The sequence below is a fragment of the Cebus imitator genome, unplaced genomic scaffold (assembly GCF_001604975.1).
Source record: "Cebus imitator isolate Cc_AM_T3 unplaced genomic scaffold, Cebus_imitator-1.0 Scaffold85, whole genome shotgun sequence".
NCBI classification, from domain to species: domain Eukaryota; kingdom Metazoa; phylum Chordata; class Mammalia; order Primates; family Cebidae; genus Cebus; species Cebus imitator.
Window position 1 is genome coordinate 2,714,943 of NW_016107400.1, and position 11,288 is coordinate 2,726,230.

General features: G+C 46.2%; 1 protein-coding gene and 1 non-coding gene across 6 annotated transcripts in view; both read left to right on the top strand.

The window, feature by feature from the left end:
- Positions 1 to 10,222, top strand: part of TMC5 (transmembrane channel like 5) — a 90,075-nt gene extending 79,853 nt beyond the window's left edge. For 2 of the 5 annotated variants that reach the window (XM_037740543.1, XM_017534280.1), the window contains exons 15-22: positions 564 to 639; positions 810 to 943; positions 3,521 to 3,694; positions 4,841 to 4,919; positions 7,554 to 7,658; positions 8,841 to 8,883; positions 9,651 to 9,680; positions 9,783 to 10,148. In XM_037740543.1, the coding sequence (XP_037596471.1) occupies positions 564 to 639; positions 810 to 943; positions 3,521 to 3,694; positions 4,841 to 4,919; positions 7,554 to 7,658; positions 8,841 to 8,883; positions 9,651 to 9,680; positions 9,783 to 9,841 (700 nt within the window). In that variant the 3' untranslated portion in view covers positions 9,842 to 10,148. Of the gene's footprint in view, positions 1 to 563; positions 640 to 809; positions 944 to 3,520; positions 3,695 to 4,840; positions 4,920 to 7,553; positions 7,659 to 8,840; positions 8,884 to 9,650 lie in introns of all 5 variants that reach the window. The other 3 variants (XM_017534282.2, XM_017534281.1, XR_001826925.2) reach the window with 3 other exon arrangements.
- Positions 10,223 to 10,327: 105 nt separating this feature from the next.
- Positions 10,328 to 10,467, top strand: LOC119472114. The gene has a single exon (XR_005201225.1). It is a non-coding gene; the product is annotated as a U4 spliceosomal RNA (small nuclear RNA).
- The last annotated feature ends 821 nt before the right edge of the window (positions 10,468 to 11,288 follow it).

Genomic DNA, 11,288 nt, shown 5'->3' on the forward strand with positions numbered 1-11,288 from the left:
TTTTGTTTTGTTTTTTGAGATGAATTCTCGCTCTGTCATCCAGGTTGGAGTGCAGTGGCACAATCTCAGTTTACCTCAACCTCCGCCTCCTGGGTTCAAGGGATTCTCCTGCCTCAGCCTCTCAAGTAGCTGAGATTACAAGCACGTGCTATCACGCCTGGCTAATTTTTGTGTTAGTAGAGATGAGGCTTCGCCATGTTGGTCAGGCTGGTCTCAAACTCCTGACCTCAGGTGATTCACCTGCCTTGGCCTCCCAAAGTGCTGGGATTATAGGCGAGCGCCACCTCGCCCAGCCTCCTGATCTCTTCTTTTAGGGACACCAGTTATACTGGATTAAAGCCTGCTGTAGTGATCTCATTCTACCTTAATCACCTCTCAAAGGCCCTGTCTCCAAATACGGTCACATTCTGAGATATTGGGGGTTAAGGCCTCAACATATGGATTTTTGGAGAGACACAATCCAGGCCACAACATCCTTTTTCTCTTCCCTCCAACCCCCCAGATTCACCCCAACTCCTGGTGTCTCCCCCCCGCCTCTGACACTCACCCTCTCTCCCTCTCAGGATTGGAATCTTCTTCTGCCCCCTGCTGCCCTTTATCCAAATGATTATGCTTTTCATCATGTTCTACGCCAAAAATGTGAGTCAGTCGACATTACCATCAATCAGTTTTGCTCAAACGCCTGTGACGTGGTGCGCTTAAAGCTGGGGAAGGGGGCTCTGCGAAGGTCTCAGGAGGCTGGGCCTGGCTGGGGTCCCCCTGCTGCTGCTCTGGCTGTAGATGGGAGGGGGCTGCCTCTTTCTCTTCAGGTCAGCCTGATGATGAATTTCCAGCCTCCAAGCAAAGCCTGGCGGGCCTCACAGATGATGACTTTCTTCATCTTCTTGCTCTTTTTCCCGTCCTTCACCGGGGTCTTGTGCACCCTGGCCATCACCATCTGGAGGTAGGAAAACGTGGCCTTGGGTGAAGTTTTAGAGACTGGGTGGAAGGGCGTGTGTTTTAAAATGTAGGTTTTATTATAATTCAGATGCGGTGAGGCCAGGTACAGTGGCTCACGCCTGCAATCCCAGCACTATGGGAGGCCAAGGTGTATGGATCACTTGAGCCCAGGAGTTCGAGACCAGCCTGGCCAACATGGTGAAACCCTGTTTCTACTAAAAATACAAAAGTTAGCCAGGCGTGGTGGTGTGTGCCTGTAATCTCAGCTACTCGGTAGGCTGGGGCAGGAGAATCACTTGAACCTGGGAAGTGGAGGTTGCAGTGAGCTGAGATTGCACCACTGCACTCTAGCCTGGGTGACAGAGCCAGATGCTGTCTAAATAAATAGATAGATAAATAAATAGATAGAGGATAGATAGATAGATAGATAGATAGATTGACAGATAGATAGATAGATAGATAATTTAGGTGTGGTGACACCCAGCAGATCAGGAATGACCACCAGTACAAAGATAGTTTAGTACTCACAGTTCCTGAGAGAGGGGGCACAGGGATCACACAGGGAAACATGGGGTTAGGTCAGGAGGCAGAGGGAGTGAAGGGAATCATGAGCCAGAGCCTTTGTTGTGGTTTTCTGTGGTAAGGAATGGGCAAGGCAGGGGAAGCAGGTTTAGGATCGGCTGGTTTGAGTAGGCTGTGGGATATGGGGCTGTCCTGAGTCATCTGGGACCTGGCCTGGTGTGATGAGGGCAGGGGAGTGGTGGCCCAGAGTGTAGGAGCCTGATAAAGGGGGCGTTTGGCATGTGGGATCTGGGTTGGTTGGTTTGCATTTGAAAGGTGTGCTTTGCAAGCTAGCCCAGGGAGCTGGGGTCATTAAGACCCCAGATGTTAAAACATCAGAGTAAACAGGCTTAATACAGCGTCTAACCTAAGTTCCCTTGCTAACCAACAGTCACTAAAAGCCAGGGAGGGAATACATCCTAGTTTGATCACTACCCATCGAAACTGAAGCTTCCCAGAATGGGGAGAGACTCCCGCCAGTGCTTCACATCTGGAACAGAACTTAATCTAAGTTAACGGAAAAGCAGGACTGATCCAGCTCCTCCCACCCCTCCAACCCCGCCTCCCTTTGGCTTCCCCCAGCCCCACGGCTCTCACCTCGTTCCTGGAAGCAAGCGAACCCCTCCCAACATGGGCAGAGTCCTCTGAGTGAAGTCCTCTCCCCACTCCCTTTGCTTGGCTGCCTCCTCTCCACCCTCCGATTCTCAGCTCCAAGGCCCTCTCCAAGATCTGACCTTCAGAGCCCCCCTTGTCTGCCATCAGTTCCCCACTGCCTCTCTCTCTCAGGCCTGAGTTCCTTTCCTTCATTCCATCATTCATAATCAGGAATGCCTCTGTTCGAGTTTTTGTTTAATTGTTACTCAACAATTGTCCATTGTTCCCACCAGAACATAAGCCCAATAGGGCAGGAACTGTCTGCCTTGCTTAATATGGAGTCCCCAGAGCCTGACTAGAATAGCACTTAACAGAATAAACCAAGGGTGAATGAATAATTGAATGAATGAATGAATGAATGAACAAGGGAGATGATTTTTAGGACACACGTGGAACTGGGACCCTCCGTTCCTTGCTCCACAACATCCTTGCTTCTCTTGGTGTATCCACTTTCTTCTTTCTCTTCCTCACCAGTTCCTTGTTGCCCTTTAGTTTCTGCTCATTCCTCCATAGCTAACAGGGCTCCCTCTTTATGCGTCTTAATTCAAGTTCTTTCTTTGAGACGGGGCCTCACCGTGTCACTCAGGCTGGAGTGCGGTGGCACAATCACAGCTCGCTGCACCTTCAAACTCCTGGACTCAAGTGAAACTCCCACCTCAGCCTCCTGAGTAGCTGGGACTGTAGGTGCACATCACCAAGCCTGGCTAATTTTTTGTTTTTTGGTAGAAATGGGGGTCTTGCTGTGTTACCTAGGCTGGTCTCAAACTCTTAGCCTCAAGTGATCCTCCCGCCTTGATCTCCCAAAGTGCTGGGATTGTAGCTGAGCCACCACACTCAGCCTTAATTCAAGGTGTTTTTTTTTTTAGACAGGGTCTTACTCTGTTGCCCAGGCTGCAGTACAGTGGTATGATCACAGCTCATTATATATAGAGAGAGAGAGACAGAGTCTCTCCATGTTGCCCAGGCTGGTCTTGAACTTCTGGGCTCAGGCAGTTCTTCCACCTTGGCATCCCAAAGTGTTGGGATTGGCGGCATAAGCCGTAGTGCCTAGCCTTAATTCAAGTTCTTAAGAGAGTCTGACTGTCCCCCATTCAATCATTGAGCCAAGTTACTGCAGAAGTCACTGCCTCGCCTTTGGACTGGCTGCTTTTGGGTCAGGTGATCCCTGTGATCCAAGAGCCAGTGCTTGGAGCACAGGTCACCCCAGCAAGGCTGTGAGTGAGAGAGTTTCCTTGGGAAGGGGTATAAGTGGATCAGGCAAGACTTGATGTTTTCAGGCCCAGAGTCCAGAAAGGACACCCTGATTCTAGAACAACCATCCCTGAGACTTGTGCTAAAGATGTTCTTCCATCCTTTGTTTTACCAGATTGAAGCCTTCAGCTGACTGTGGCCCTTTTCGAGGTCTGCCTTTCTTCATTCACTCCATCTATAGCTGGATCGACACCCTGAGTACACGGCCTGGCTACCTGTGGGTTGTCTGGATCTATCAGAACCTCATTGGAAGCGTGCACTTCTTTTTCATCCTCACCCTCATTGTGCTGTGAGTGGGACACCTGGGGAATCTAGCGGGGAAGCCAAGAGCTCTCCCGGAAAACAGCAGCAGGGATGTTTGGTTGGAAAGCAAATGGCTATAGCAGAGCTCAGTGTTCTGGGTGACTCTACCCTTGCATAGGTAGTTTTCTTCCTTCCTTTCTTTTCCTCCCTCCCTCTTTCTTTCTTTTTTTCTTTTTCTTTATTTCTTTTCTTTTTTCATTTTTTCTTTTCCATTCTTCTTTCCTTTCTCCCTTTCCCTTCCCCTTCCCCTTCTCCTTCCCTTCCTCTTTCCTTCCCTTCCCTTCTTTCTTTGGTTCAGACAGGAACACAATCCATTGCCCTGGCTGGACTGCAGTGGGATGATCATGACTCACTGCAACCCCTACCTTTTAGGCTCAAGTAATCCTCCTACCTCAGCCTCCAAGTAGCTGGGATTGCAGGTGTGCACCATTATACCTGGCTAATTTTTTAAATTTTTGGAGAGATGGGGTCTCCCTGTGTTGCCCAGGCTGTTCTCCAACTCCTGGCCTCATGTTATCCTCCTGCCTCGGCCTCTCAAAGTGTTGGGATTACAGGATTACACCTTGCCCAACCTTGTATTGATAATGTTTTTAAAAAGTTATTTAGCCTGGTGCAGTGGCTTGTGCCTGTAGCCCAAGCTTCTCGGGAAGCTGAGATGGGAGTATTGCTTGAGCCTAGGAGTTTGAGGCTGCAATGTGCTCTGATCATGCCACTGTACTCCAGCCTGGGCGAAAAAGCAAGATCCCGTCTCAGAGGGGTGGGGTTGAGAGCTTATATATTATCTTTTTGTCTTAGGGATTTTTAAAAAAACTTGTTCTATTAAGAAAGCAATACCTGCTTGTCCCCTGTTAAAAAGATGACATGCCCAGAGATGCTCAATTAATTGGTCTGAAGAGGGGCTGTGGCATGGGCTTGTTTCCCCTTTCCAGATGATTCCATGAGCAGCCAAGTTGAGAACCATTGCTCCAATGTATTTAACCTATAACTCACCCCAACATGACTTTTCAGAAACACGTTTGGGCCCAAATCCATCTGCAACCACAGATTCCAGTTCCTTTGCATCCAGTGGAAATTCGCAGCCTGCAAAACTTTGGCAAGAGTGTCTGTCATTCTTTCTTTTCTCCTCTTCCAGAATCATCACCTATCTTTACTGGCAGATCACAGAGGGAAGGAAGATTATGATCAGGCTGCTCCATGAGCAGATCATTAATGTAAGTCCCCTTGGATCCCTCTGATATCCACCCCCACCCTTTTAAAGCTCTGTATAAGAGACACTTTGAGACATCCTCCAAAATAGACAATGCTGCAATGAACTCTCATATCCCTGCTCTCAGCCCTAACAGCCATCAGTGTTTGTATATTCTTATTTCGTCTACACTTTCTCTTCCCAGCAAATCCCTTATTTTTATTTTCTTATTTATTTAAATTCTTCTTCTTCTTCTTCTTCTTTTTTTTAAGAGACAGAGTTTCGGTCTTGTTGCCCAGGCTGGAGTGCAGTGGCACAATCTCAGCTCACTGTAACCTCCACCTCTCGGGTTCAAGCACTTTTTGTGCCTCAGCCTCCCAAGTAGCTGGGATCACAGGTGTGTGCCACCACGCCCAGCTAATTTTAGTGTTTTTAGTAAAGATGGTGTTTTGCCATGTTGGCCAGGCTGGTCTCAAACTCCTGGCCTCAAGTGATCCACCTGCCACAGCTTCCCAAAGTGCTGGGACTACAGGTGTGAGCCACTGCACCCTGCCATGTTCTGCATATATCTGATTTGCAACTCTGCAGTGCAGTTTAGTATGTTTCTGGGTTTTTTCTTTGTGTTTCCTGTAAACTGATGATGAGATCTAGAGACTTGACTAGATCCAGATTCAGCTTAGGCAAAATACTTTATAGGTGATGCTGTTCTTTCCTATGGCATTGTCTTGAGACAGATAATGTCTGATTGTCCCTTTCTGTGATGTTAACAATAGTCAGTGAGTTTGAGCTTTCTTAGCCTGACCCGTCACAGCGTTTCACTGAATGGATTTAGCTGAACGGACTTCGATGAGTAACGCCTAGAAAATCTGTTTATTTCATTAGGAAATACAACATAGAGATACTCCAGTTGTATAATTCCTCCTGTATTTATTAGCTGAAATTCTTCTATTAAAAAAGGAATTTTTACCAGGCATGGTGGCTCACATCTGTAATCGCAGGACTTTGGGAGGCCAAGGCAGGTGGATTCTCTAAGTTCAGGAGTTCAAGACCAGCCTGGCCAACATGGTGACATCCCATCTCTACTAAAAATACAAAAATTAGCAGGGCGTGGTGACACGCACATGTAGTCTCAGCTACTCAGGAGGCTGAGACAGGAGAATCCCTTGAACCCAGGAAGTTGAGGTTGCAGTGAGCTGAGATTGTGCCACTGCACTCCAGCCTGGGTGACAGAGCAAAACTCCATCTCAAAAACAAAAACAAAAACAAAACAACAAATAAAAAAACTAAGGAAACTGAGGCTTTCAGAGTATAGTGATTCACTGCTCTAAGTTATAGGGCTAGTAAATGGTTGGGATTTGAACAAGGAGATTCCAGAGTGTGTGCTCTTAACCAAGCGTGGTGGCTCATACTTGTAGACCCAGTTGCTCTGGAGACTGAGATGGAAGGATTGCATGAGCCCAGGCGTTTGAGGCTGCAGTGAGCTGTGATTGCACCACTGCACTCCAACCTGGATGACAGAACAAGATCCCTGTCTTAAGAAAAGATTTGCACTTTTAATGACAATGCAGTTCAGTCTCTGAATAAAAATCTGTTGGTTAAAACTTACAAGTTTGCAGTCTTGCACACTCTCTAGGTAATTTTTATTTGTATTTTTTTAAGAGGGAGTTTCACTCCTGTTGCCCAGGCTGGAGTGCAATGGCACAATCTCAGCTCGCTGCAACCTCCGCCTCCCGAGTTCAAGCGATTCTCCTGCCTCAGCCTCCTGAGTAGCTGGGATTACAGGTGCCCACCACTACTCCCAGCTAATTTTTGTGTTTTTAGTAGAGATGGGGTTTCACCGTGCTGGCCAGGCTGGTCTCAAACTCCTGACCTCAGAAGATCTGCCCACCTCGACCTCCCAAAGTGCTAGGATTATAGGCATGAGCCATCACATCCGGCCAGATGCTTTCTCTTAAAAAAGTTCAAAGAGAAACAGAGGCATGGGAACAGGACTACTATGATTGGCTGAGAATGAGCAGACAACCAAATGTATTTGCTTGTCTACCTCAACGGGTGGAATGTTCTACTCTTATCTGCAATGCGGGTTCACAGGAAAGTGATTACACCCTCCTGGGAGAAAGCATGCCTCCTTTCTTTGTTCATTTTCCCAGCTTGGAATTAACGATCTCCATCAACACAGATAACTTTGACAAATGAAACACCCTTGACATCCTTAGCGGCTGCCCTCTAAGCTTTGGAATTCTCTGTGGGAGGACAGGGCAGACCCAGGCAGCACTGCTAGGATCACACGATATGCTTCTGGGGTGGGGCACATGCCTATGGAGGATACTGGAAACCATTTTTCAGATGGTTTCAGGCCATTCAGATCTCGCATGTAAGCTGCTTCTAGCAGCCGGCTTCAGAAGGCTACTTGCTCAAGCCTGTTAGGGGAATTGGTTTAGAGGAGAATATTACAGTGCAGGAAGGCTCTGGGGGACAGTTTGGTTTTACTGTGAAATGTTTCTTTTCTTTCACCAAAAGATGGCAGCAACCTCCATTCTACTTCTAGGACCCTACCTGCCTGAAAATCGAGGTTCTTGCCATCAATTGCTTTCTCAATTCCATACCATCATTCATTCATGTTTTTGTTTCTTTCTGGTTTTGTTTACCTTCTTGGCAGGAGGGCAAAGATAAAATGTTCCTGATAGAAAAGTTGATCAAGCTGCAGGATATGGAGAAGAAAGCAAACTCCAGCTCCCTTGTTCTGGAAAGGAGAGAGGTGGAGGTGAGGCTGGAGACTGCCTTGGGGACTCCTAGGACACAAATTTGCCTCCATGTATAAAGCACATCAGAGGCCAGGTGCGGTGGCTCATGCCTGTAATCCCAGCACTTTGGGAGACGGAGACAGGTAGATCACCTGAGGTCAGGAGTTCAAGACCAGCCTGGACAACATGGTGAAACCCCGTCTCTACTAAAAATACAAAAAATTAGCCAGTCTCACTCTGACGTCCATACTGGAGTGCAGTGGCTCGATCTCAGCTCATTGCAACCTCCACCTCCTGGGTTCAAGCAATTTTCTGTCTCAGCCTCTCGAATAGCTGGGATTACAGGCACCTGCCACCATGCCCGGTTTCACCATCATGGCCATGCTGGTCTAGGACTTCTTACCTCGTGATCCACCCGCCTCGGCCTCCCAAAGTGCTGGGTTTACAGGTGTGAGCCACCATGCCCAGCCATCAATCTACCTTAATGCCAATGCCACTTAAGTTGGAAACTGTGATCTTGACAGAAAAGACTGCCATGTAATTTATCATCTGTGCAAATTTATACCATCAGCACAATTTAGGTAAGGGATCAGGAGGCCTAAAGGTACATCTTCTGAAGGTGGAGACCAAGTCTGTTCACTTGTCACCCAGGTCCTAATTTATTACCTCGAATAATATAAATGCTCAGTGAATATCTGTTGAATAGCCAGGTGTGGTGGTTCATGCCTGTAATCCCAGCACTTTGGGAGGCCGAGGTGGGCAGATCACTTGAAGTCAGGAGTTCAGGACCAGCCTGGCCAACATGGTAAAACCCCATCTCTACTAAAAATGAAAAAAAAAAAAATTGGCTGGGGTTGGTGGCAGGTGCCTGTAATCCCAGCTACTCTGGAGGCTGAGGCAGGAGAGTTGGTGGAACCCAGGAGGTGGAGGTTGCAGTAAGCTGAGATCATACCACTCCACTCCAGCCTGGGAGACAGAGCAAGACTCTGTCTCAGAAGAATATCTGTGGAATAAATGAATAGAATCACTCTCCCTAAAAAACAAAACATGTTCAATATTTCTATGGCAGAAGCTTGGTCTTAATCTGTTATCCCTTAATTTTAAAATGGTGGAGAGGCTCACAGATTGTGCCAACTATGCCACAAGACCCTGAATCTGTGTTCTTCCTCCATGACGTGGCTGCCTGTTTTTTGCTTTTTCAGCAACAAGGCTCTTTGCATTTGGGGGAGCATGACAGCAGTCCTGGTGAGTAATTGAACTGGCACAGAATAAGACACTAATTTATTTCAGGGGAAATATCTAAGATAACCGTAAGAATTGCTCTTGTGTTTATTACTTTTTCAGTTGCAAACTGGATCCAAATTGGCTTAAGCAAAATTTCAAGAATAATTCTTGCTTTAGACCTAGCCTAACACAGGAGCTCACCATGTCACCAGAACCTGGTTTCTTTCAGTTTCATTCTTATCTATGTTGGTTCCTTTTGCAAGTAGACTCTTCCTAATAAGGGCAGGATAGCTTTATCAACTTCTTATATCTTCTCAGAGTCAGTCTGGTGGGAAAGAGTGAGGCACTCAGGATTCTCGTGGTGTTTCATGGAATCTGACTGGGTGATGTCCCTGTCTATGAACCAATTGTTGTGGCTACAAGAAGGTGGCACTTCCTTTGGTCACGTGATTCATCTATAGATACCGGTAGTGCAACCTTGAAGACCATAGGGACCAAGAGGAGGGAAGGGTGACTTCCCAAAGAAAATCTGGGGCTGATGCCAGAAGGAAAGCGAATTCCAGGCAGGAAACAAATAGGCAAACCCATTAATCTTTTTTTTGGGGGAAATAGCATTTACTGATGACTTTCAGTGATGGGAGTTCAAGGGGGAGGATTATAGAAACTAAAAGCAGGAGGCAAGAAAGGCATGAGAAACTATGGGATCTTGAAGGGCAAGTTGGTCTTTCCCTTGTAGAGATGGGGCAGGGTGTGCCTGAGTTAACTTCTCTTTCCTGTGTCAAACCTAGACTTGCGATTTAGAAGATCAGTTCAAGAAGATAATCCAAGGGCCTGATGATTGTTTTGGTAACGAGACACCAGTCAAATAAGGAGAGCAGATGAAAATGGAACGATTTCTTCCGTGCAACCTGTGCCTTTAGGAATTGCCCAGAAGGACATCCAAGCCTTTAGCCAGGAGCGGAAACTGACTACAATGTAATTATCAAAGTAAAATTGGGCATTCTGTGCTATTTTTTACACCTGGATTGCTGATTTTTCAAGACAAAATACTACTTGGGGTTTTCCAGTAAAGACTGTTGTAATATTGAAAGGGGCCCACAAAAACCTAGGAAGAAATAACTAGGGAATAATGTATTTTATCTTCAAGAAATGTGTGCATGAATGATTGGTTCTTAGGAATCTCACCTGCCAGACTTCCCAGACCTGGCAAAGGTTTAGGAACTGTTGTTAAGAATAGTGGTCCAGCCTGAATAAACATGTAATCCTTAAGCAGGGTGTGAAGCCTGCATTTATTTGTGACTTTGAACTAAAAACATCCCCATATGTCCCAAAGTTGGAATACAACCAGAGGTCTCATCTCTGAACTTTCTTGCATATTGATTACATGAGTCTTTGGAATTGGGGATGGAGAAGTTTCTGCCCCTATGAGGAGTTATACATGACCATTAAAGTCTTACGTCAAACTAGCTTTGCACAGCGGAAGTATTGTAGCCGATGAGGTTTATCCTATGCTCGATTATTGCTAATTGAAAATTTTCCCAATACCCTGCTGTGATGACTTAAAATATAGTCAGCATTGGCAATTTTTGACATTCTCTACGGAGACTGAATAAGAAAAAAAAAGAATTAGCTGGTTGCAATGGCTCATGCCTGTAATCTCAGCACTTTGAGAGACTGAGGCAAGCGGATCACTTGATGTTAGGAGTTCAAGACCAGCCTGGCCAACATGGTGAAACCCCATCTCTACTAAAAATACAAAAACTAGCTGGACGTGGTGGTGCATACCTGTAATCACAGCTACTTGGGAGGCTGAGGCAGGATAATTGCTTGAACTGGGGAGGCAGAAGTTTCAGTGAGCCAAGATGACCCCACTGCACTCCAGCCTGGGCAACAGAGCAAGACTCTGTTTCAAAAAAAAAAAAAAAGATACATTTGAAACACAAGCACCCAACCAGCGCTCAGTCATTTATTTCCTTTTTTTTATTTTTTATTTTTTAAGAAATGAGTCAGAGCTATGTTGCCAGGTTTGACTTAAACTCCTAAGTGAAGCAGTCCTCCCACTTCAGCCTCCCATGCAGCTGGGACTACAGGCACATGCCACTACACTTGACAACTCACTTTTTCATTCACTTATTTTTTTCCATTAATTCACTTCATCAGAGGAATTAATTTCTTTTGGTGTCATCTTTGGTAAGAGTTGCATCCATCCATCCATTTATTCAACAAATATGGACCAAAGAGTGGTGAACAAAATGGTGAACAAGTCATGGTGCTACCTGTCTAGCAGATTTAGACGTGGATTTAACACTTAAGCAATAACTAATTGTCGTTGCAGTAGGTGCTCTGAAGAAGCACAGGGACTATGGCGGACCCTGTGGGGTCAGTGCAGGCAGCCCATGGAAGTGATATTGGAAATGATTTTTTTT